Genomic DNA, 27,878 nt, shown 5'->3' on the forward strand with positions numbered 1-27,878 from the left:
TCCCAGAGGAACATCCAGGAAGTCATGATCGAACTAAAGTAGACGACAAATAATCCTGATTTCAATAAAGAATTTAATCCTCACATTCTACGTTGGTCTTTAAAAGTGATCACTAAAGGGCATATCTTGGATATAAAAACTGCTTTATTACAATTAATAAAATAAATTATACATTTAATTGCAATTGTTATGTTTATTATAGTCATATATCCAATACAGATATATATATATATAATATAAAATATGTTTAAATATAAAATCTCAGGCGATTGTTTTTTGCCCCAATGTCGCAGAGTAAAGTTATGTTCACATTATATATATTATATATAGTATATTATATTACAACAATGTTGGCCCCTGGCTCGTGGGAAGTGAAAACTCCAGGTGACTCTTGTGGCTTTTAAATCTGATGGTTCAATGTTTATATAGTAATGCATGAGAAACTTTAAACAAGGTAACTATGTAAATGTGTGCATATATATATATAGACAAATGCTTACCAATCAGTTAAGTAGCTTGATAATATTTGGAGAAAGAGCTTAAAATAAATAATAAATATGTATTTTTAATTGTTTATTTAAAAGATATCCCTATATAAACATATGTTATCTGTCAAGCGAGGTGCACCGGCTAATAATACGATCTATAAACCTTCTGTTGGATCAGTCACTTTTGTCGTCGAGCTGCAGAGGTTTCACGACTGTAAAAGAATAAAAATCAATGCTAATATCCCAATTCTTTGAGCCAATCGATGGATCCGTCCATTATCGATGGAAGGATATTTCAGCATTAACGGTCCCGGCTGCAGCCAAAAAGCCTCTTTGCAGGAGCGCCGAGACGATCCCTAATTTCCTCCCAACGATTCTCATTTGAGTCAGCTGTAAAAGTAAAGATCATCACTGTAATAGTCTTAGCAGGATAATTCAATTTAGCACTCGCTTTGGCCTCATTTTCTCCACATTTACGTGTGCAGACTCTGGCCTCCGAGCGATCCGGGAACAGCAACTGCTCCGATAATTCTCCTTAAAAATTACAACGCGACGAGCGGAGAAGACAGATTGTGGACGATTACGTCTCGGGCCCGTGATGTATACGAGCAAACATTCGACGGAGAAAAGCGTATATTAAGAAAGAAAAGTGCGGCGATCAATTCTGTGCGTCGTCTCTGCTCCAGTGTGTAACTAACTTCCCTCGCTCCGGGTCTAATGGGGAGCCCTGATGAAATATTCATCCTGTCACGTTTACTTTACAATATTTGCGACGGAAAACAACCAGAACTACGACTAAGATTACGAGCACTCGGCCACTTAACCATTAGCCGGACAGAGTTCTACTACATACGGAGGCGCTGACCCAAACTCTGATACGATGAGATCAAGTATTAGTGTGTATATCTATTTATATATATGTCACAGTACAGATTGGAATCCAGTAGGATCTGGAATCCTACTAGGAGAGATTGGAATCCTACTACTTTATTGGGATCTGAATATTGGAATTCCAATCTGTTCGAGGAGGATTCCAGATTCTACTAGTGAATTCCAAACTCTACTAGGAGGATTCCAGATTCTACCAGTGAATTCCAAACTGTACTAGGAGGATTCCAGATTCTACTAGTGAATTCCAATCTCTACTAGGAGAGATTGAAATCCTACTACTTTATTGGAATCTGAATATTGGAATTCCATCTGCCCGAGGATGATTCCAGATTCTACCAGTGAATTCCAAACTCTAATAGGAGGATTCCAGATTCTACTAGTGAATTCCAATCTCTACTAGGAGAGATTGAAATCCTACTACTTTATTGGAATCTGAATATTGGAATTCCAATCTGCCCGAGGATGATTCCAGATTCTACCAGTGAATTCCAAACTCTACTAGGAGGATTCCAGATTCTACTAGTCAATTCCAATCTCTACTAGTTTATTGGAATCTGAATATTGGAATTCCAATCTGTCCTAGGACAAATGGGAATTCTACCGGGACAATCTCCGATTCTAAAAGGGGAAATTTGGATTACATCAAAATGTTTGGGAAAATAGACTGAATCATTGAATTCCAATCTGTACTAGTAGGATTCCAGATCCTAATAGTAGAGATTGGAATTCCAATCCATTAGGATTCCAGATCATACTTTATTCCAATCTGTACTGTGACACATATATATATCAAATATAAGAGAAGTACTTGATGGCAATTCTTAAAACCTGAGTTAAACAATTTATTTTAAGCACAAACAAAAGCTGAGGTAATTCATAGGAACAGTTAAGTTGTGTACTTTTGTAATTAATTGTAATGTAATTAAAAAAATAATAATGTGATCCTTAAAAAGACTTATGTCAATGAATCAAAAAATCTAGAATGTCTTAAATCAGGTTTTCTTAAAGGTCACAACACGTGACAAGACTTTAAGTTGTTGTTTTCAAATCTCCAAATATGGAAACATTGATTTATTTGGTTATTTAAAAAAATCACAACAGTGTTACTCCCAAAATAGTGAAACGGTTACGCTGCAACTTCGGGAAAATACGTTAGATTTGTGTATATTTTGATGAGAATGGTCCAACCAACCTTTTTCTTCATGGCTGAAAGGCATTGTGTACTTCGAGAAGAACATTTTCTCAAATTCAGCAGGATAACAATTTAAGTGAGGTTTTCAGTGGAAGGAAAAGTCATGTTTAATTAACATTATTATAATTATAATAATTGTATATCAAAATTGGGGTAAAAACTAATGTTTCATTTTAAATTGTATTTCAAGAAAAGTCTTAAATTGAGATGTAGGAAACATCATCTATGTAGACAGTTGTTTTCTATATGGAGTTTTAATAAATGCCATTAATGTATGAAAATAAATACTTAATATGTATATTGGCTCTAAACACTGACAAGGATTTTGATTTAATTTGATAAGTTACTAACCAAGGTTGTATAGTTGTAGGACTGTACTAAAGGGCGTCAGAGGTGACCTGTAATTTTTTAAAAAGGTATAAAAAAAACAAAAAACAGTAAATTCTGAAAAAATACAGACAAGGAAGTAATTTCCTAAAGGAATAGAGGATTCCATTGCAGTTGCCATGGTTTCCGACTGTAAAAATGTAGCTGTGAGTTTTGTTCAACATTTTTTCGGGTGGTTTAGTATCACTCGTGTAAATATTCCCTTTAAAAAAAGCGCTAATCAACATTGTAGGACAATAAATACTTTCATGCATAAAATCTCTGTTTTTTTTGTTTCGAAAAACCAAGTAAAACTATGTCAAAACTGTTTCACTTTACATTTAATCCTCGTTGCCCAAGAAAACTGATGGATTTAGACTTTGTTGCTAATCTTTTAACCCAGTTGCACCTTTAAACGTAGAGGGGAAAACTTGAAGGGACCAAAGATCGACACTATGGGCTCACCAGTTACACGTCTATGTATCCCTATGCTTTGGTTAAATTGAAAGTAGATTCATACGTTTTAAAGCAGTGCCATTTATCGAGTTGTTTGAGTCGTTATGTCTCATCATGACCTCACCGGATACATCGCTCCTCTTCCTCGGGCCCATTGTTTAAGTGAACCGTATTGGCCTCGGCTCCCGGGCCGACAGGGTTATTGCCTTGTGCTTGTGGGAATAATATCCATCACTCATCTGGTCCCGACATAGACTGTGATGCTTATTTCCCTCATGAATATCACGTACACACAATAAACAACCCGAGTGCTACACACACGTGCTGACAGGGATGGGTATTGATGACGCCGGATTAGCCGGAGGGGAGGCAATAAATGGACGGCGATGGAGGGATGGAGATAACAGGAAGAGAGAAGAGGAGAAAATGATGGCAGAGGAAGAGACGTGGAGCCAAAAAGATGGAGGAGGCTGCAGGAAAAAAAAGGCTAAGTCTCGTGTTGAGTTTACAGGAGGCGACAAATAGAGTCCTCATTGATCCGGAGACACAGGCCATCATTCCTGCTCAGTGGAGCTCCGGAGGAACCGAGCGTTAATCAGGGGGTTTAGCCTGGAACACCAGGTTCTGTGCTAGCATCGCAATGTCTTCACTTTCTCGAGAAAAAAAAAAAAAAAGAAGAAAAATGTTCCTCCTTCTTCCCCGCAGATGTCTAACTGGACCAAACCAAGACGTCTTTAACTTGAATTTGCAGCGTCGTATGAGAATTCTAGCTGGTTAACCTGAACTGTTTTTTGTTTTTTTGGGAAGAAAACAGTCGGCAGCCTTTGTTTATCTTCAGCGGGGAGGTGTGAAGTCGTCACCGGAGGAGAAATATGCCACGCAGGAGTGAGAAAGTGTGAGGAGGCGCGGAGTGAAATTTTGAAAAAAAGGATGAAAGGAGTGAAGACGGCGACGTATCGGCGTGTTTGTGTTGTGACAGATCATCACAGAAAGATGGAGGAGGAAGGAAGAGGGGGAACTCAACAAGACTGGCAGTCGGGCAAAAGATCAACACGAGAGAAGAGAATGAAAGGCGACGCGAGGAGAGAGAGATTGAGACGAGAATAACGCCTCGGTCGACTCTGATGTCAGGTTCAGTCAGAAAACGTGCACACACTGCATCTGTCACTTTTACGTCCCGTCAAACGGACGACATTTGTCGTGATGAACCAAAAAAAAAAAAAAACAGTGTCAGGACGGTCAGCAGATGAGGACAGTTGGAGTGTTTTTACGGGAGCGTTAGAAGATGAAACGTCCCGAGGATATAAACGTTAAAACTCTCCCGGGGAATGAAACACGCCTGCCTTCGCCCACAACTGACTTTGAGACCTTTGTGATTGTAAGTGATCTTTAGTTGACCCGTTATCACTGTACTCTGAACATCAGTGAGCAGAGAAGCAGATGGATGCACAGATGATCCTCCCATGATGCAACACTAATAGACTCAGGGACTCATTCATTCCTCGTGCTATTAGGCTGTTTAATTCTGAGTTTAGGGGCAGGAGTGAAGTTAAAAGATGATGTTATTCCATGTTAATCTTTGTATATTTTTCTTTGATCCATGTTCTTTATCTGTAGATTTAGATTGTGTCATCTTGTACTTTCTTTTTATTGTACCTTGTTCTTGTTTTATGAATCTATCGTCTGTGTTCTGGAAATACAATCTTCCGAAGAAGATCTCTAGAGGGGTCAATAAATCCATCCATCCATCCATCCATCCATCCATCCATACTGAAGAAACTATATTGCAGGAGGAAAGTTCTTACAATGTTTTCATGGTTGAATTTGACATTTACTTTTTAATTAATTGAAATGTTTAAGCATTTTGTCATTATTTTAAATAAAAGATTCTATATTAAAATATTGAAATTGATTTAATTGAATAATGAAAATAAATTATTTGTATACTTAAACGTTTTCTTTTTTTAAATAATTTAATTTAAAAGCCAGACAAACTATAAGCCAGTAAAGGTGGCACTACTGTACCACCATTTTATATTGAATTTGAAAGGTTAGGAATTTAAAAAATATAGAATTTTGAAAATTAATTTTAAATAATTAATGTGAAATTCTTCAAATGTTATTATCCTAATTGAAACAAATTCCACCTGTCGATGTACAATTTATTTCATTAAATTATAGAAAGAAATTAAAAATGATTGGAAATATTAAATATTCCGATCTCACTGATATACTTCCATAAGAACATTTCCAATGAAATATCTAAAACCTACTCTTATTGTGCTGTAAAAATAATAGACAATACAGATTTTCAGAATCATAATTTGTTTTTCTAAACGTTGTGTTGTCAAACCAAGCTACGAAGATACACCAGCTTGTTATCGGTAAGTTAGCATTAGCTTCATAAGCGCCCTGGATTTAAACACAGAACTTTTGTTGTTGATCGCAATGACATTGAAATATTTTACATCTACATTACGTTTTCATGATGTTACTTTTGGAGTTAGCTGACGGAGGGGGAATATTATTGTAGTTTTTTAGACATCAGTTTGTTATTGGTATGTTAGCATTAGCTTCTTAAGATCCCTGGATTTAACCACATAAATTCTGTTGTTTATTATGATGACATTGATCTGGAGATTTTTAGCTTAAACCACCTGCTAGAGTCCGATTCTCAGGAACAAGATCGTAGAAGCAATTTATTGAGAATTCGCATTAACATTAAAGGACTGTTAAAGCTAGCATTAGCAAGATAGCTAATTATTATTTCACTCCCAGCTTTTTTCAAGAACGCCATGGTTGTTGTTGGTAGTCTATATTTTTCATATCTCATTGATATGTTTTTAGCATTACAAAATATTAAAAAATGTATTTGAAGCAGTTAGCATCCATTGGAATCTGCGCTATTGATGGTGCTAGCATTGAACCATTGCTTCCATGTAAGTAAGTCATTTATATAGCGCTTTTCTAGACCAGGGTCACAAAGCGCTTAAACAATCAACAACAAAAAATATATACTAAAAAGATCAAGATAACACCGAGAAAAACACAGGTGTCCCAGAAAACCAGTGCTGTGTCTCAAATCGCATACTAGCGTACTAAAAGTTAGTATTTTTAGTACGTTAGTGTGTCTCAATTCTTAGTATGCAAAATTTAGTGCGCCATGCACACTAAATTGGCGTACTAACACGCCCACAAAACTAGCATGGTTCGATGGACACTAACCATACTAAACAGCCGCCATTTTAGTGACGTTTTAAACGGAAGTTACGTCATATATAAATGCATATATATGCATATACTTACAGGTGCATTTTCCGCAGCAGTAGGAGGATAAACACGTCTTCGCTGCTGATACCAGCTTAAATATCTCGCGATTATTTAGATTCTCATATTTTTTCTTTATTTCTTTTTCCAAAGTTGCAATACGTGCTGCCAGCAGGTGTCGGCGATAGCGTTCAAACAGCTGCTTGAAACATCGTTAAATAGAAGTAGAAGAAGAAGCTGTCATGTGATCTCCTGTTAGTGTGTAGCTTCAGGGTTTGATTTGAGACATACTATCTGCGGAGAATTTGCGTACTAGTTAGTATGCATACTAAACTGATGCATACTAACTTCTAGCATACTAAGATTAGTATGCGATTTGAGACACAGCACAGGGCTTGTTGGAATCCATGTGCTAAATCTTCATAGCGCAACTGAATCTTTCCCTTACTACAGATTGAACCTCAGTCCATCTGTGCTAACTATCTGTTTTAGCTGTTGATATCTAACCACAAATGAACCTATGAAGTCACAGCGCCACCCGTCATTCTGGAGGTGTCATTACACCATCAATTCTATTCCCGCTACACTGTGTTTTCCATTGAAGACGGTCAGTTAAAGTGACTCATGAAATGACCTCCATTGTTTCTCCGTCTCAGGCGTTTTCGGCGCAGACACCGAGGAGCGGCTGGTGGAGCATCTCCTGAACCCGGCCCACTACAACAAACTCATCCGCCCGGCAACCAACGGCTCGGAGCTGGTGACGGTGCAGCTGATGGTCTCCTTGGCTCAGCTCATAAGCGTGGTGAGTGTCCACTTAAAAACCTTTATCGCGATGGCGAGGCGCGATGATCCGATCGCGGGTCGCAATTAAGTTAGCGAGACCCCGAAGATTGATATTAATTACATCTCGGAGCAGGCGCGAGGTGGAATGCCGAGTCACTGATGCTGACTAATGCGTTTCCTGCTCGGACACTTGGATTGATTTTCTTTCTGTGAAAAAAATTATCTATCTTGGGGGGGGTCTCGGTGTTAAATGAAGTCGTCTAATGATGTAATCCCGGGGAATATTCTACATCGGCGGGTCTGTGCTGTGAGGGGGTCACTCAGTGTCGTTAACCTCGGGTCAAGAGGCCAAAAGTTGAGCTGGTGTCTGGAGAGGATGAGGGAGGAGCTCCTGGAAAGCGCAAAGAAAGTGTTTATTGACAAGAATCTGGTGAAACGTATCAGGATATATTGCGATATTTTAGTACAAGATATTTACTAATGATCCTTATAGATATCGTTAACATTCAAGGTATATTTGATTGTGTGTGTTTATGTTGGTGTGTTAGAAGTTGTCTTTTTAAACATTTCATTACATTCAATTGCTAGTGAAGAATGATACACATTAGAATACAAAGACATGTTTTCTGAAATTGACTGAAATTCTTTTTGTGGTTAAAAAAACTTTAAAAAACAAAACAATTCTAGAAGAATATTAATGAAGTGTAAGTAAGTAAGTAAGTAAGTAATAGTTATTTGTAAAGCGCCTTTCTAGACCAGGGTCACAAAGCATCAATATTTTCTCACAGTTCTTTTTGCAAAGGTTACACGTTTGGAAGATATATGTTTATTTGATAAACATTTTAAGCTTGATATACGAAAATTGATTTTCGAAACAGAACAATAATTAAAAAAATTAAGTTGGTAAATGTATAACTTGTGAAAACATGTTCACGCAAATAATAATGTAATGTTCATGAAAAATGAAGGATATATTTGAAGAAATAAAGTTAGATTGTAAACAAAAGTTATTATTTAATATTAAAATGAGAAAGCAAATATCAAACTTGAAAGTTTGAGTTGGTAAGCAACATGAAAATAAAGGTAGTTTGGGTTTGAAACAAAACTTTTACACACTTTAAAACAGTCATTATGACTTTGAGAGAATATATGCCAGAATATATTGTATTATAGCTCAGGAACGGAGGTTTTCTTTTTTTAATAAAATATTTTTTATATAATTAAAGTGTAATTTTAAACAGAATTAGTAAAATTATGAAATAATGTAATGTTCATTTGAACCATTTTTGCTGGAAAAAGCGTTTGACTTTGATTATAAAAAACAAGAGCGGGATGAACGATGATGGACTCTTTAGAATATATGAGCAAATGTTTTCCCTTTAATAGTATTTAACATTTATTCTTTTGTTTCCGCAGCATGAACGAGAGCAGGTGATGACCACCAACGTCTGGTTGACACAGGTGAGACACTATCGCTTTGTTTTGCAGTTTTAAACAATGTAAAATAGAAAAAACTTGATTTAAAATACTATTTAATCCTAATCTGACCACATACGTTCTTCAACATTGAGCCAGTTGATTCCACTAACATTGATTTTTAGCGCAGATTTAATGAATTAATGATTTTTCCAATGTTTTTACTAAAAGAACACATGAGTTGTTTGTAGCCGCGTCAGGATTATAATCCACAGGATTATGAAGAATAGTCCAAACGGCAGGATCTGCAGACATTATAAATGATGCACATCAGTCGAGGATGTCGATGAGAAACATGGTTCGTTCTGATTCATTTTGAGGTGCAGACATGTGACCAGAGTTCAACTGACAAAGAGACAAATCTCAGATGGTTTCTGGAGAGATTGACGGTCATGTTGCGTAAGAGAGAGACTTCAGTTCGACACAAGAGATGATCTTTCCTCTGCTCAAGATTTGTGTCACACTCTGACTGAGAGGAGATTAAATTATTCACAACCTGAAAAACTTATAATTCATGTCATCCAGAAGCACAAGATGCAAGATCTTTTATATTATATTGATGGTGTAAAATGTCTAGATTTTAAATTCTAAATTTAAAGAGGTAAAATAAGAGAATATTCTAAATACAACATTCTAAATCTTCACACGTTTAATTTTTATAAAATAAAATATTTGTTACGCTGTTTGATCTTTCTAGCTTTCGTTTATAAATAGTTTATATTCAATATTAAGTTTTTATTTAAACATAAATTTCAAATTCAATTGCTATTCAAAAATGTATATTATTAAAATAGACCAATACATGTTTTCTGAAATGGACTGCTATTTTTGTTGTTTTTTTATGAATTGAATTTTTTAAATAAAATAAATATTTTAATAGAAAAAGCAATTATTTCGGTGAAAATATTTAAGAAAGCCTAAAGTAAAATCCCAGGTGTAAAAAAGATTTGCTATTTAGAAATGTATCTCAGATTCTTTTGCACTTATAATAATCTTAATATAATATCTGATATATTATTATATATATTATATATCGTATAAAACAAAACTAATATAAGCATTAAAATAGACTAATTAATATTTTCTGAAAAGGACTGCTCAATTAAAAAAATTAAAATAACAAAGCTACTTTTTTTTTAACTTAAAGAAAATCATGACACCCAAGTTAGAAAAATGAGATATTTAGAAATATTTTTCGAATAAATATCCCTAATATACCTTTTCTGAAACCGACTGACTATTTTGTAATTCAGTAAAAAAAAAAAAAAAATTAATAAAATTCAGAAGATGTGATTTTTAATTTTTTTAAATAAGGACACACACGAAATACAAGTATTAGAAAATATATATATACTGTATATATATATATATATATATATATATATATATATATACAAATATTATTTCTTGATCAAAAGCTAGCAGTTCCTTTGAAACACTTGTAAACACTGTAATATTTTATTTCTAAAGCCATAGAGTCAAATAAATCAATGTTACAAATGTTAATTTGAAAAATCTTCTTTCATGTTTAATTAAATTAAATGAATATTAGTAGTTAATAGTGTATAAAGCGTTACAATAGAAAAATATTTTAAATGGATATTTACAAGGGAAAAAACTTTTGAAAAAAATCCACCTTAATAAATGGGTTTTCTTTTAAATAAAAAAAAATGTAATTGTTGGAAAAAAAAAAGAAAACAGCTAGCGTAGCTAAACAAACTAGCGTAGTGATGTTTGACAGCATCACGGAGAATTCCTGAAGCTCACTCTCCTCATTAGTCTGTTACTTACTTAGAAAATGCTCCGGTCTGGAGCTTCTAATGACAAGAACGAGTGATGACACGTCTTGCTCGAGGGCAGCGCGGCAGTCAAGTGATCAGCATCGTTGCCTCACGACCAGACGGTTCTGGAGCTTCTCTCGTGCCGTCATATAAGACTTGTTGTGTAGTTGTGTGTGTGTGTGTGTGTGTGTGTGTGTGTGTGTGTGTGTGTGTGTGTGTGTGTGTGTGTGTGTGTGTGTGTGTGTGTGTGTGTGTGTGTCACTCATGTTTCTCGGAGTGAAACTTTGAGAGTCGAGATGACGACTGAAGCTCAAGATCTTCACAGATCTCGAACCGTCGACCCACAAATAGTTCATATCACCGGTCAGACGGAGCTGCTGGGTTGACACCAGCTGGTTCTGGATGTTACAACCGGGTTTATCCGAGTGGATCCTGGAGGAGACGGGAAAGTGGGTTGCTTGTTTCAAACGGTTTGATTGACAGCTCTGGTGCGGCTGCTGAGGAAAGACGAACAGAGACGTGAAGCACTTAAGAAGCTCGTCCTGAAGTGACCCCGAAGATACTGGACCACTTTGATCAGAGAACAGTCTTTAATTTAATTGCATGACAAAGGTTTCCTTCAGTTTGGTTCTACACGAGCATCAAGGAAGATTTACGGCTATTTTTGCTTGTCTTTTGGCTCAGCTCGTTCTTAACCATCAGTCGTTTTGTTTCCCCTCAGGACTAACAAGAGAACTGCACTTGAGAAATGTGTGGGTTATTTTTAGATTTGGGTACAGATTGTCTGTAAAAAACAACTAAACAACAAAGTTACACATTTTTAAGTAAAAATCAAAATATTGAGGTTATATTTCTAGATTTCAAATTTTCAAAAACTTAAAACATAAAGAGTTCTTGATTTAGTCGGATATCATCTCCAAAAACAAACGACAAGGTTTTATTTTATGAACAAAATAACAGTAAAAAAAAAAAGAAAAAAAAAAGATTTATGTATAAAAGGGACAAAAGTAAAACCAGCTAGCAAGGCTAAACAAGTTAGCATAGCTAAACCAGCGAGTGTAGCTAAACAAGTTAGCTTAAAAAAAACAAACTTAAAACATGGAGTTCTTGATTTAGTTGGAAACCATCTCCAAAAAAACGAAGACAAAGTTTTATTTTATGAACGAAATTACAGTATGTTTAAAAAAAAAAAAAGAAAAAAAGATTTATATATAAAAGGGACAAAAGTAAAACCAGCTAGCAAGGCTAAACAAGTTAGCATAGCTAAACCAGCGAATGTAGCTAAACAAGTTAGCTTAAAAATGTATTTAGTTTTATTTTATGAACGAAATTACAGTATGTTTAAAACAAACAAAAATACTAATATATAAAACGGACAAAAATGATGGGTTAAAAAAAATGATCTTGATTTATGCCAAATTAACTATTAACACAATTATAAATTAAACTCTATATAAACACAGGGTTACAGGAGCAACAAAATGTTTTTTACAATAAAAAAGATACATATTTTTAAATCATGCGGACATTGACACCAAACTACACATTTTTATTACTTAAAGACATTTAAAAACTGTTTTTAAAACAAAAAACATTTGTCAAGTTAAAAAAAAAAAAGACTTGTATAAAAACTTTCCCAAAAACTGATTTTTTTAAATACTAATTTAAAAACTGGAATACGTATGATGAAAAAAAAAGGAATAAAAGAATAGATTTTACTCAAAATCTACTTAAGAAACTGCAGAAAATTGGTACTAGTATGTTTCTTAAATAACAACATTACATAACTTTACTTTTGACTTGTGACCTTTGTGTGACCCTGAAAAACTGCACTGAAAATTTGATTTATATACTGTATACATATATCAAATATTATTTCTTTTTATTCGTCGCTGGATTGTTAGATTGAGAATCAAGGTCTCAGATTCAGAGGTTGTTGACAAATAAGATCAGTGTTGGATTAAAGCGACCGAGAGTCAACACGAGGCAGCTGGAGCGTCACATGTTGATAAACGTATAGAACCGTTGGCGTAATCAATTGGAAAACGCGGCGGTCCTTGAACACATCGCGAACATATGTGCCAGAGCAGGAGAGCAGGTGTAAGAACAACATCGTCCGACCCGCTCCATAGTTCCAGCGACAACGATGTCGACATATACTTTCCAGCAATTGATGGCCTGAGCGTCTGGCGGCACCGAGGGCAGCTGGGACGAGCCCAGCGACCTCCATGCGTCGCGCCTACAGCTGATGACCTCACTGGGGTATTAGCTTCACCGCGACGCAGGTGCTGCCGCGTCTCTGAGGCTCCGGCGCTGCCATGTCGACCCTTGACCCACAATCATTAGGCCGGGTTTGAAAAATGATAAATATGGACTATAGAAAGGACCGACCCATTGTCTTGAGTTACAATGGAAAATATCTAATTTAATATCTATATTTTATATCTGGTTGTTACGTTTGTTTTTTTGTATGTTTTAAATGTTTGTTTTTTTTAAAGCAAACTATTTGAATAATTGAGTTAAATAATTTATTTAAATTTTGAATTTATTTTAATTTAAAAGATTGAATTTGTAAAAATTAATGTTTTGTTTGTACATTTCTTTTAACGGTATATTATAATTTCAATTAAGTAAATTAAATTCATTTTCCAATTTTTACTCAAGTATTCAAAAAAACAAATCCGATCTTTCGATTTATACAAATTATTGAATCGAGTTAAAAAATAAAAATATTTCAACCTTTATAAAGAACAAACTTGCAATTTAAAAATAAATTAAAAATTCAATGGCACTGATTTCTGTCCACACTCTTCTCCGTCTATATTGAAAAGATAGATATTAGCTGTACCTTTATTTTGAGCAGTTCAACAAATTTTTCCAGCTTTTAATTTGGCGGGAAATGGCTCTAATCCCAGCAGGACAGGACTGTGTGATTTTATGTTCGATAAAAAGATTAAACTGCATATGTAGACATTAACAGCAGCACCGACTCAATGGATTTCAAAATAAATGATATAAATACTTCTGATCAAAGATATTATCACAATCAAATAAACCAACTTAAATACTAGGAAAATAAAAGCCCAGTAGAGTATTAGAATTGAAACAAAACATTTTGTGTATATTTAAAGTATTTAGTCATTAACCTATTTTATTTACATTATAGTTATTACTTTGATAAATACATGTATTTAATGGTTGTTTTTTTTACTCATATTATGCTTTAATACTGATCTCTACTTTAAATATGACTGTAATTGTCATATTCTCTTTTTGATCAAATAAAGCTGTATTAAAAAAACAAACTACTAAACTTGACGGAACAGTTCACTCACCAACGGTGCAGGAAAGCGATGACACTTGACATAAAAAGCTTGAGACGAGAGGTTTGAGGGAGAATAAGAAACAACACCAGGTGTAAAGACTGAAGAAATCATGGGAGACACAGACAGGAAACCGTTCACCAAAATAAAACAGGAAGAGAGTGAAACAAGACTAAAGGAAACTACAAGAGAAACTCCAAACTTGTGACAAAAACAGGTTCATTTTTTATCGTGTAGTGTCAATAAAGTTGTAAATAAAAAAGATCTAAGCAACGAACAAAACAGCTTTAATTTATGACTTTACTGTGTTTACAAAAGATTCACTTTTGTTGTGAGTCCAGGTTTAATATCTGTAGATCAGTGGTTTTCAACTGGTCAGGAACAAACTGTGACCAAATCAATTACATTGTAATTGATTGAATATATTGAAGAAAAGTATGATGTTTATTACAAGAGTTTTTACAACAAGTTACATTGTTATCATAGTTCTTTATGGTTTATATTTCAACAAAGTGTTTATAAAATAAAATAAGTCGACTTTTAATTTACAACTAACATGTAAATATTCATTACATTTGTTCATTTCTGTGTTGCAATTACACTTCTGGCCACTAAATGACGGTCATCACAGAACAATGAAATCTAGTGAAATCCCTACGATTGGCTGAGGACTAGAGGATACATTCTACTACTCCAGCAGCTTTTAAAGCTGATGTTTGGACATATTTTGGTTTCAAAAACAAATGAAAACAGTTACGACTTCATCAAGAGTCATGTGGTCTGTAAATTCTGCAACGCCAGCGTCAAGTACTCGACAATACTACAAATATATCCTTGTTACTACAGTATCACAATATATCGTATCGTTGTTCCTGTATCTTGCTACTTATTTTATGGATTCTTTCAAATAAACACTCCTCATTATAACACAAAATAATAGTTTATTTAACTAAAATCAGATTTTTTTTTTTTAAAGAATACAAATAAAATTAAATGTGACCCACTATAAGCAGCTTTGTGACCCACATTTGGGTCCTAACCCACCCGTTGAGAACCACTGTTTAATATGATGAAGGTCGTCTTAGCTTTAAAAATCGTTTTATTAAACCATAAATCACAGTATTTCCCTATTTTTTCTTATCTGATGCCGAAACTAAAAAATCTTTGAAACCCACTGGTTTTGTAACGAGCAGGAAACACACTCTGAAGAAACTCCCTCCGAAAACTGGGTGAAGATCTTGAATTATAGAGTCGAATTCATATTTGATCACATGATAAATTCAGGTGATGATGTGGTCTGTGGTTCCCTGCCTTTAATCCCAGGATGCAACTGTGTCAGAGCGTTTGAGAATTCTGTGTAACAAGGGAAGGGATTCAGGCTCAGATATATATATATATATATATATGTGTATATATATGTATTTATTCCTGTGTGATTGACAGGCAGTTAAAAATCTTCTTCTTCATCTGCAGGAGTGGCAGGACTACCGCCTCACGTGGGTCCCGGAGGAGTTCGACGGGATGCTGAAGGTCCGACTCCCGTCCAAACACATCTGGCTGCCGGACGTGGTTCTGTACAACAAGTGAGTGAGTCAGGGAGACGGACCCGGTTGATCTCCGTCGCTCGCGCTCCAGCGAACTCTTAATCTCTTCATACGGCTCCTGATATGTTACGATAGATCTCCGGGGACGCTTCAAAGTCCTCGGCGTCACGCACTCATGTCCGTCCATCTTGTTGTTCTTGATGTTTGCACGCCATGATGCGAGGATCATGACGGCGTCTCCTCGTGTCACATCCGCTCAGCGTGGTTTGGATATTTATCTGACCCTCTTCAACCCAATGTTCCGTCCTCTCGCGCTGACCACGCTTGGCTACGAACACAGATGCTTGTTGCCAGTCTGGACTAGTGTGATGAACGTGCACGAGGATCAGGATTTGACGGTTGTTATGTCGACCTTTTGGCGCTGCGTTGCAATGCATTATGGGAAATCTGAAGTGAGGAATAAGAGTGATTTTCATGATAAGAGGGATTCATGAAGTCTATCTATTATTATTATTATTATCTTATCTTTTCCATCCATCCATCCATCCATCCATCCATCCATCCATCCATCCATCCATCCATCCATCCATCCATCCATCCATCCATCCATCCATCCATCCATCCATCCACCCATCTATCCCTCTCCCTCCCTCCCTCCCTCCCTCCCTCCCTCCCTCCCTCCCTCCCTCCCTCCCTCCCTCCATCCATCCATCCATCCATCCATCCATCCATCCATCCACCCATCTATCCCTCTCCCTCCCTCCCTCCCTCCCTCCCTCCCTCCCTCCCTCCCTCCCTCCCTCCCTCCCTCCCTCCCTCCATCCATCCATCCATCCATCCACCCATCTATCCCTCTCCCTCCCTCCCTCCCTCCCTCCCTCCCTCCCTCCCTCCCTCCCTCCCTCCCTCCCTCCCTCCCTCCCTCCATCCATCCATCCATCCATCCATCCATCCACCCATCTATCCCTCTCCCTCCCTCCCTCCCTCCCTCCCTCCCTCCCTCCATCCATCCATCCATCCATCCATCCATCCATCCATCCATCCCTCCATCCATCCATCCCTCCATCCATCCCTCCATCAATCCATCTATCCATCCATCCACTACCAGAATGCTGCCCCCCGCAGGCCAGTGGTGTCACACAAAGTCACACTTGATGCAACAATTAGGTTTTTAATTCATCTTGTATCATCATGGATATACTTTTTTTTAGGTATTATTGTTTTACGTATTGTATCTTATCTTTATCACCCATTTATTGGCAATTGTTTCAAAATATCTCGTCCAAATAATTGATGCAAAAATTAAGTACAATCTGAAAGTAGAGCTTCTGCAGTTGAACCACTTAACTATTGGGTCATCTCTGGGTCAAAGTGACCCGGTGGCACGAAAAATCGCTTACCTTAACACAGAGCTGACACAAGGGATACCTCAAATACATTTGTTTTTGGGGCCTTCGGGTCACCTTGACCCTGAGATAACACAAGGGTTTTAACTTAAACAATAACTTCTGAACTATAAATTGCGAACTTTGGTTTCTGTGAGAAGAAAGTACAATTTAACGAAAAAAAAAAAGCCAAGCAGGCTCAGGGATGAGTTTAGTGAGAGGGTGTGAGGCAGAAAGAAAGTGTTGGTTTGGAGCGCCAATTCAGAAGAAAAAATAAAATAATCTGGACATTGATCTGTCAACTGCCAAATACCAATAATAAATGCAAATTAACTTGTAAAAAATGACAAAAAAACAAACAACTTAAAGCATTTATTCTTTACGGTTCTTCAGCCATAAACACATTCAAAGTTCTGCACATCATAATATAGTAATTAAAAAAATGTTTTATTACATTTGAAAGAGGGACAAACATTTTTGGATGGAGGTCTGAAGGTGCGATGATGAGAGATTTCTAGGTGATTTTATATCGATGCTTGACTTTTATGGACGCCGGTGCAGATTTACGAGGGTCAGGTGACGAGCCTCCACCGCGAGGAGCCGCTTGGAGGAAGTCCAGGGGTTTTTGTCGAGTTAAAAATGGAGTAAAACAGATGCAGGTTTGTGAACCTGTTTAATTCAAGAGAGTCTGTAACGACACAACGTTAGCGTCAATTATCCTCTTAGGAGGGAAATTATAAATTGTGTTTTATTGCTCTTTAAGTGACGACAACTGGCTGACATCCGAGTTTGAGATGAAAACCTTGATCAAAACAATTGCAACTTGAAAATAATAAAAGAACGTTTAGAGAAAAACATGAACTTAATTAGGTTTTATGATGACATTATTTGAATGTAATTGAGCTGCAAAATGAGGTCAAACTGCGTCCAGGCGAGGATTTCTAGATGTCGCTGTGGAAGTCGAACGTCACTTTTCTTGATGTGATGGAAACTCAGTGTCAGCATGTTAATCAGCTCGGTACACTGATCCGTCTGGCCTTCTCCTCTTTCCTGCCGCACTCAGGGCTTGACCTCAAACATTCCTCGCACACAAAAAAACAGGATGTTATGAAGCTGTGAATACACTAGAACTCCAGTGATATTGTTTTACTATAAACCAGCTCCACTGTGAAGGAAGAGGGTTTTCATTTAGTTGAATTAAAATTGATGTTATTGGTGATTCATGGAGATTCAAGGGCTGTGATTGACACTAACATCTACAAAACGTACTTATGGTGCCCATAATGCCTTTCTTCAAATTGTCTATTAAGTGACATCAAATTGGCTGCTGCAATTCTGCATTTAATTGTCGATGTTACTATTCCAAAGGTGATCAAGAGCTACGATTGGTTACTTAAAAGGTTGTTGAGAAGGAGTTTACGTTATATGGCAGTTTGTGTTGCAAGAGCCAATTAATGTAAAACAATAAATGGAGATTTCGTTCGGGGGTTCGGGAGGAAAGGTGCATGAGTCCTGGAAATACACGCTTGCCTTTCAAAATATAAGTAATAATAAGAATAATTAGTATTCCAATGCATATAAGCCACAATAATATATAATAATGATGGCAGAAATTTCAGCAAAAGTAACTACCAGATGAACATTGAGAAACACATTTTGGCATCAAAATATCGGACAATTAAGACATTAAAAAAAAAGACATAAATCTTTTTTTTTGTTTTCATTTAAAATAACTACTTTATGTACATACACCAGAAAAACAACACTGGATGAGAAACTGCAAGAATTTATCATACGTTTAAATAATTTGACTCTCGCTATTGAGTTAAGATTGACCTATTAACATTTTGCATCACCCGCAATAAACAAGTAAGTAAGTAAGTTATTTGTAAAGCGCCTTTCTAGACCAGGGTCACAAAGCCCTGTATGTAAACGTGCAACTTTAAAACAAATATATCTGTAATAAACTGCAGGAACATTCAGTGTCGAACAAGCCATTAAGTTGTTCATATGTTTTGGTTCTTCCAGCGCCGACGGGGTCTACGAGGTGTCGTTCTACTCCAACGCGGTGGTCTCCTACGACGGCAGCATCTTCTGGCTCCCCCCGGCCATCTACAAGTCGGCCTGCAAGATCGAGGTCAAGCACTTCCCCTTCGACCAGCAGAACTGCACGCTGCGCTTCCGCTCCTGGACCTACGACCGCACGGAGATCGACCTGGTCCTCCGGGCCGACGTGGCCAGCATGGACGACTTCACCCCGAGCGGCGAGTGGGACATCATCGCGCTCCCCGGCCGGCGGAACGAGAACCCCGGCGACCCCACCTACGTGGACATCACGTACGACTTCATCATCCGGAGGAAGCCCCTTTTTTACACCATCAACCTCATCATCCCCTGCGTGCTCATCACCTCGCTGGCCATCCTGGTCTTCTACCTGCCTTCGGACTGTGGGGAGAAGATGACGCTCTGCATCTCCGTGCTCCTGGCTTTGACTGTGTTCCTGCTGCTGATCTCCAAGATCGTCCCGCCCACCTCCCTCGACGTCCCGCTGGTGGGGAAGTACCTGATGTTCACGATGGTCCTCGTCACCTTCTCCATCGTCACGAGCGTGTGCGTCCTCAACGTGCACCACCGCTCGCCCACCACACACACCATGCCTCCGTGGGTGAAGCTCGTCTTCCTCAACAAGCTCCCCGCGCTGCTCTTCATGCGGCAGCCCAGGAACAGCTGCGAACGCCAACGGCTGCGCCAGAGAAGGAGGGCTCAGGAGCAGAAGGAGGGAGGCCGGAGCGGGGAGGCGGGGGCGCTGATGGTCGGACTAGGGCTGGGGGGCACCGGCGGGAACGGGGGCGCCACGACGACCGGCATGTTCGGCAAGGAGGACAGTGACCCCTGCACCTGCTACGTGAACCGGGCGTCCGTCAAGCAGTTCGGAGGCGATCTGGCGGGGGCCGGAGGGTCCATGGACGGTTTGAACAGGGTGAGGGAGAGCCGGGAGGGCGGCTCCGGAAACCGCGGGAAGCCGGCGGCAGGAGGTCCTGCTTTGACTCAGGCCCTGCTGGCTCAGGCCTGTCCGGGCTTCGATGAGGCCGTGGAGGGAGTTCGCTTCATTGCCAACCACATGAAGAGTGAAGACGACGACCAGAGTGTGAGTATCTTTTCTTTGGTCAGGTGTCTTTCAGACACGTCCGTTCACCCTATTAGGATTGTGGGAGAAGACCGAACGCTAGCATTGAAAGTAGGAGAAACATCGACAAAACAGAAGCTGCAGAACAATGGAAGATTGAGCCTATTTGTTTCTGGCCCCCTCTGGTGATAAAACAGTGCCATTGCAATGTCAAGTGCAGGATAGTAGTCATGGGTATCATGGGCAGTTTCCTGAATCACTTCGATTTTGATTCATAGGGTATGGGTTTCCTCCTGATCCAACCCATAGCGCAGCGAGAAGAGCAGTCGTAGAACAACGGTTACGTCTGTAAGCCCTCAGGTTGTTTTATGTGTAAATATAAGTTGTATTAATACAATTCAATTCAATTCAATTCAATTCAATTCAATTCAATTCAATTCAATTCAATTCTTATTTAAAGTGTCTTATCATAACAAAGTTATCTCAAGACACTTTAAAGTTGAAGTAAGACTATAGTGGAGAAAGGAAAAACAGATCCCAGCTAAAAATAAATCACATCATGGCGTTGGCAAGGAAAAACTTCCTTTTAGAAGGCAGAAATCTTGAGCAGAACCGGACTCACTTACAACATTAACATTAACTTTAGTCAAGTCCAGTGAAGCTAATGTTTGTGTGATAGCTTGGTGTGTGAATAATAGGCTCAAGCACGTAAACACTCTTGTGAGATCAAGTTCTCTATTCATCTATATCGTAAAATTTGAATGAAATTGATAGTAAATCAATGAAATCTATTTTTTTTAACTCAGTATTTAAAATAGTCGCACCACTCAGCCATTACTGAAATGAATGCAGCCCATATCTCCAACCCACTTTCTTCTTGTGGTCGCATCGCATAAAAAAATAAAGCTAAATTCTGCTGCTTTAATGAACCATCAAAACAATCTCTTTAAAAGGCTGCACGGTGATGTGGGGGCAAGTGTTGCAGCGTCACAGCAAGAAGGTTGTTGGTTTGTTTCCAGTGTGAGTCAACTCTTGAGCCTGGAACCTTTGATTCCCTCTCTGGACTCTGGATGCCTCCCAATTGGTCATTTCAAAGTGTGTGCCTAATTTTTTTTTTATGTCTACATGCTCTGAGTAACAAATTCAGGGTGTCTTGTGTGTCACACCCCAGGTAGCTGGGAAAAGCTCTGAGCAAACCAAAACCTTATGACCCGCCATGATTCATACTCAATCATGTCATTTTTTTCACTGCTTTATTCTTGGTATAAATTGGTGGGGAAAATTATGTATTTACTTATAATTTATCCTTACTTAAACTTTAATCTAGCAAATTTCTTTTAATTTATTTTTTATTAAGAAAATAATCTACTTATACATAGTCTCCAAAATTTCAGTTGGGACCACTATATGCATGGTTACTAATGATCACTTAGTAATTTATTAGTGATTAACTTATTCTATTATTAATAAGAATATTGGAGGTTGAAGGGATTTGTGTTTATTGTCAGGGAAACGAGTTTATGGTCGTAATATAAACACTCATCAACGTTTTATAAATTGAAATTGTTGCATCGTCCACCTTGTGTTGTTGTTAAAAATAAGAAAAGCTAGTATTCTTAACCAGGGCGTCACTACTAATCCCTTCGGACACCGAAAGAGTTACTTTTTTTGGCCAATTCAAAATATACTTTTCATATAAACTATCTTATTATGTTTGATTTTGTGTTTCTTTTCGTGTTGCCCTATTATTCAAGAAGCAATAATGTGATTAGTGTATTAGTGGAATATCATTTATCATTCATAATATTATATATTAAGGTATTTTAGAAGCGTATCCTGAACTAACGATAGCCCTTAAAGTAGTTGCAAAAAGGTTGTTGCCTCCTTGTCTAAACTATGCACAGTCGATGAACAATCTTGTTTGAGTATTGAAGAGAAAAATGCAAAACAGATACTCGGTAAACAAGAAGATAGCCATCACAGAAGAGTTGACGAAATTCCATGCAAATATGTTCCTGAATTCATTAGAAAAACGTGTTCATTTTAATGCATGGTCGAATTATGTCGCCTTAAACTTCAGGGGTTCTCAACATACAACCGTGAAAGACACAGACGTTCATAGTAGTAGATACTGGGAATAGATTGAGGTTTCATTAAAAACCATCATGAATATATCTGATCCTCCGTCGCCTCATGCTGCTGCTCGGCAAACCGGAGACCAAAACCGGGAGCGTAAGCCGAGGAGACAGATCTGGTGACGCAACCCTCGGCGCGCTGAATATTCGACATAAACATTTAATTATAGCAGAAGCATGACGTGTGCGCAGGGGAAAAAGTAGTACAACCGGAACGAGGGTGGCGAGTCTTTTTCTTTATTTATTTTTATATCCCTGCCTCCCCTGAAGGCATCTTAACAGACCCAGACTTCTCTTGTGGAATGAAAAGAAACTGACATGGGAATTAACAAGCCTCTGTTATTCTGTCCGTCATTGCTACAGTCCCTGTCGCCATGCCAACCCCTTTAAAAGATCCTTCTTCCTGGCACCGGGTAGTCCTTCCCACCCCCCCTCTCTTCTTCTTCTTCCTCCCACTGCTTCCTCAGCCATCATCGCCGGGGTTACAGTGTCAGTCTTCTCTGCCCTCCATCACTTCCATTCGCGCCGAAACTCATCAGCGTCGTGCGGCAGGACCGGTCTCCGCTCGCATTAACCCTTCGCTTCCATTAACCCCCCGCAGAGCTGGCAGGATGCAGGGATATGTAGACGGACAATGGCTGGAGTGTGTGTGATAACCTTAATCCTGAATCCTCTTGTCCTCCCCACCCCCCCCTCCTTCCATCTACAGGTAAGCGAGGACTGGAAATACGTTGCCATGGTGATCGACCGCCTCTTCCTGTGGATCTTCGTGTTCGTGTGCGTGTTCGGCACGTTGGGCATGTTCATGCAGCCGCTCTTCCAGAATTACACAGTCAAGACCATCAACACGCCAGGCTGACCCCCCCGTCGTCCAAAAACACGCCGGAAGGACGTCTTCCCCCATCCCCCCCGCCCCCCCGACCAGTCAGCACAGGCCAGAGGCAGCAGAAGGGAGGGGTTTGCTAAGTCAACGGGAACGCAGTCAGAACTGGAAAACGAACAGCATTCACCTTTATAATAAGATTTCGCAACAAAAAAACTGTTTTTATTTCTCGTATGCAGACCAAGGAGAACCTGCTTGACCAACCCCCGAAACATGGTTTGACAGTAACCGGGACCCTCGTCCCGGAATTTGAAAGGAACGACTTTTCCGTCCCAACGATCCTCAAGTCAGACGAGGGATATTTTACTTGACTTTTTGAAGAAAAAAAAAAAGCCACCTCCTCAGTGAAGAAGCCTACAGTATATTTGACCATAGCATAGCCGCATACCACACTACGAAAATATATTCTTAAAAGAGCCTGACGGGATGTTTTTGTTGTGCGATTGTAGAGGTCAGACAAGAATGTGACAAAAAAGCTGCGAGACACGCAACTACCCGACACAATACGTAGCAAAAAAACTCCGATCAGGAAAGAAAAATTGATACGCGGGAAGTCAGTGGAAGAATATTCCGAGTTTGTAGATTTGCATGAAGAGTTTGGGACACAGGATGGGAAGCAGGAGTCTGAGGAAGGGTAGAGCTCCGGGTCGGAGGCGGACGATGGACCCACACATGGATGAACGGTGGATCAGAAGGAAGAGATGTAAACATAATGATGGCGTGTAATTATATGTGATATCACAATTGTATTTCTTCCCGTCGATGCTGTGATCAGATCAGACCTTCATAAGCTGAACCTCATTTCATTTTCTTCTACGACACTTCCTGGCAAGCCATCCTGTCCTCGGCTAGCATTAGCTAGATGCCCAATGTAACCTTAATCAGGTCGTATAGACTTGATATTCCATCCACCGTCTGGCTGGTTAGCCAGGACTAGCCTAGCTTAGCCTAGCCTAGCGCTTCTTTTTCCTGCCGCCTGTTCCCTTTGTCGTCCAATTAATTGCTCTTTCCTTCTAGTTTCCTCACTTCCTGCACCGCCCCTTCCTTGTACCAAGTACCCAAGTACCATCTCCCAATCCTTTGTTTGCGACCTTGAGGTCTTCCATTTTGACCTCTCATTTAATAGCGTTCCAACCATTCTGACAAATCTTACCGTATACCCTTTGATACACTCCGGTATCCTTCTTGGTCCTTTTCCTGTTCGTACCTCGTCCACCTTGTCTACTGGAGGATCCCTTACGAAATGGTTGTCGATCTCAACCAATGAAGGGGCCGTAGATGTAAAAACATACTTTCATTAAAGTCCCTTCCAAAATTTGTTCAAGTACTGTAAATAATATAATCTTCATAAGCCACAAACTAGTCTGAAATAAGACCATTCATTTTTTTGGAGCTCACTATATCTTTAGAAAGCTCTTGAGGGCCACATTTAAATAATTTGGAAGTCTCCAAGCGACTCATTGTATAAACAAAGCTTGGTGTGATTACAGCTGGCTGGAGGGAAGCCATTATTACGTCATAATGGGCTCTCGTAACCTCTCGTTTACCGAGATTTCAGACGGGGGAGAACTTTATATGAATCAGAATTATTTTTATTGTAATTTTCAGTGCAGGGTACCACCAATTCCGACTTTGTTTTGGTAGCGTCTTAAACATAAATAAAACAGTTTAACTATGTAGATAAAATGTAGCGTGTGTTGCTACAAGTTTGTGTTTAAGAGTCTTATTGCTGATGGGAAGAAACTATTATTGTGGCCTCCTGACAGAGGGGAGAGGAATAAATAGTCCATAACCAGGGTGAGAAGGGTCGGCTGTGATCCGACCTGCATCCTCGGTTCCTGGAGACAAAACAGGTCTTGAAGTGAAGGTAGTTTACAGCCGATCACCTTCTTCTCAGCAGCGTTTCTGTGACCGTTTGGTCAATCATTCATTCTGTTTGACCTTTGACCTGGTCTGTTAAAATATTTAGGCCCCTCTACTGTCGTATAACTTTCTATTCAACCCCTTTCCATCCTCTGTTCCGACCCGACACAGGTCCAACACTGCCAGATCCGGATAATAACTCTTCGAGGTCCGAAACCATGAGAGCTCTTCATGTAACATACCGAGCGTATGTTTACATGCGTGTGCGTGCCTCCCGTGTGTCCTCGCATCTGTCGGACACATGCTCCAGAGAGCATCTGCGTGTCTCCCCAACCCTCCCCCCCTCACCCCTCCATTAATCTCCGGCATCACAGTCATATCTGATTCTCACAGCAACGACAAACACAAAAAAAAGTGAACGTCAATCTTTTGACTTTCTGAACCTGAGGTTGGTTTCTTTTTTCGGGTTGGGGATCGAGGTGGGATTTCAAGAGTGGAAGTTTCAATAAAAAAGAGATGGAACTCTGGTGCGGGGAAGTTAAGGCAATAAGCTGGATGTGGGAGGAACGAGCCGCTGAAGTAATAACCTGCGTTTTTATAAGACTTTTCACCACGAGAGACGATCCTCGGTCGGTGGACTCGAGAGCAGCTCTGTTGTTGTTTTTTCTCTCCACTGGTCAGAGTGAGAAAAGCTTTTCACAGACTCGTGGAAGCTGTTAGCTGCACTGATCCTCACCGTCAAAGTGCCGCTCTCCTCTTCTCTCCATCCACTTTCTGTCCTTCTCTTCTCACATCAGTAGACCTCCCCCCTCCCTCTCTCTCTCCCTCTCTCTCTCTCTCTCTCTCTCTCTCTCTCTCTCTCTCTCCCCCAGCCCTCCCTCCTCCTCCTCATCCTCCCATCTTTCACTTCCTCCTGGGCACACCTTGACCAGTCCAATAAAAGGTTGAAGGTTCGGATGAACACAGATGTGTCTTTTTCTTTTGTTATTCTCTCTCTCTCTCACACATAAAAACAAAACAAAAAACAGTGTGTGTTTAAGAATGTGGGAATTTCCCTGATCAATCTCCCAGCACAGGAAAGCATGAAAGAATAGAAGGCTTCCTCTCTTTCTACAGCCACTGAAATACTTCACTCATATATATATATATATATTATTATATATATATTTATATATATAAACTGGCGACAAAATACAAGTGAGCGTCCAGGATTGTGTTGTTCATTAGAAACGTGAAGCATAAGCGGCAGTGCCATCTAGTGGTTGGCAACTGACTTGCATCCAGAAGAATGTTAGGAAACAAAAATTAGTTATTTCAAAATATTTGGGAACTTGAAGCAGTTTTTCGAACTCAAATAAATAATTGATAATTTAATTGCATTTTTAAAGTGCATCAATAACTTTTTTTAATGTTCAAAATTCAAATTCAAAATTCCATAAATGTATGGCGTTTTTTGAGGATGTACATAAGGATACTTATATTAAATTCAAGAATTTATACTAAAATATAATCAAGTTCTGTTCTGACTTCCTAAGGAAAGAAACAGGAATAGGAATACATTTTGGACGTATCTGGGATTAAGTCGACAGCAATGCGAGCAGAAATAAGAGGTTTTTACTTAACTTTCAATACATTTCTCTCCTTTTTTTTTTACTCCGCCTCATTTTGGATAAGGGTCCGGATTATTTTCCAAGTAATTCATTTCTTTTTAGAGTGTTGGGCAGACATTTATGTCCATATAACGGTGCTCACTTCATCTTTCTCTTCCAAAAACACTTAAAAACATCCTTTCTCTTCCAAAAATAAACTTAAAAACCTCCAAATATATCCAAACAGATCGTCTGTAACGTTCATCTTGTATTGGAGCCTCAACATAAAAACAAAGTTCGGAAAAATGAAACAAGTCTATATTCTAAGCTAGTTTGCAGCAGAAGCTAAAAGGCTAACATGCTACTCAGACAGGAAGTACTTCGGGTAAACACCGCGAGCGCTCCCAGTGTACAAGTAGACACTGGAAGTGTTTCCTGTCTGTGCAGAACTATGACTTTAAAGGTTGTGTAAGGTTGTGTTATTGTTTCTACCCGTCTGACACTTGTGTTAATAAAGATGAAGAGCTCAGGGATGTGTGAGAAGCTCAGAGCAGAGCTGCTCCCCATATGTAAGGTGTTCAAAAGATTCAATCTCTCAGTTGTCCTGGGACCTTCACTGGTATGTCCAGAGAAACGTCCATCAAGGGAATGAAGAGAGAGAAAGAAGTCTTAACAATAGTGTTGGCATCACGGCAGGGGACCTCACTGCTCACTCTTCGACAGGATTTATCTTGGGATCCAGTGCATCTTCGTCACCCGGGGAACCTGGTAAGCTAGTTTTATTCGGGAACTTTGATTTATCACGCAAGTTCATCTGTAACATTCTGTTCAGACCGAGCTAGTTTGATGGTGAATCGTTTTCAAGCCTTTCAAACTCAAAATATGCTGTAGACCTGACTCGCCTGGTGGTACAGTGGTTAAGAGAGTGTTGATTAAACACAATATTTAATCATACGTTTATTTCTTTGTTTTATATTAACTGTTTGTATAATGATACAATGTCTTTATCACAACAAAAGAAAGAACCTTAAAGTTAAACTAACATGTTGACCTACGTGTGTCTTGTGACTGTATTGTATCATCAGTGTGTGTCTGTTTGTACAAAAATCTCCTTTCATTAAACTATTCATATTATAAAATTATCTTAAGCCCCGCCCACTGAAAACAAACTCTGTTTTTATGGAGATTCAATCTTGTTTACCATAACCTCACCCACTCTCGGACTCCTTGTATAAACAAAGCAGGTCGTGATTAGGGCCTTGATTAGTGAGGAGTGAAGTCATTATTACGTCATAATGGACTCTGCTCTCATAACCTCTCATTCGCTGA

At 38.8% G+C, this 27,878-nt stretch overlaps 1 protein-coding gene across 1 annotated transcript in view; it reads left to right on the top strand.

The window, feature by feature from the left end:
- The window catches only part of chrnb2 (cholinergic receptor, nicotinic, beta 2), a 38,367-nt gene extending 12,446 nt beyond the window's left edge, over nucleotides 1–25,921 (top strand). Inside the window, exons 2-6 of the mRNA XM_087812292.1 lie at nucleotides 7,317–7,462; nucleotides 8,860–8,904; nucleotides 15,497–15,606; nucleotides 18,981–20,100; nucleotides 22,924–25,921. Of these exons, the coding sequence (XP_087668418.1) occupies nucleotides 7,317–7,462; nucleotides 8,860–8,904; nucleotides 15,497–15,606; nucleotides 18,981–20,100; nucleotides 22,924–23,073 (1,571 nt within the window). The 3' untranslated portion in view covers nucleotides 23,074–25,921. The remainder of the gene's footprint in view (nucleotides 1–7,316; nucleotides 7,463–8,859; nucleotides 8,905–15,496; nucleotides 15,607–18,980; nucleotides 20,101–22,923) is intronic.
- The last annotated feature ends 1,957 nt before the right edge of the window (nucleotides 25,922–27,878 follow it).

The sequence above is a fragment of the Callionymus lyra genome, chromosome 17, assembly GCF_982586985.1.
Source record: "Callionymus lyra chromosome 17, fCalLyr1.hap1.1, whole genome shotgun sequence".
Lineage (NCBI taxonomy): Eukaryota > Metazoa > Chordata > Actinopteri > Syngnathiformes > Callionymidae > Callionymus > Callionymus lyra.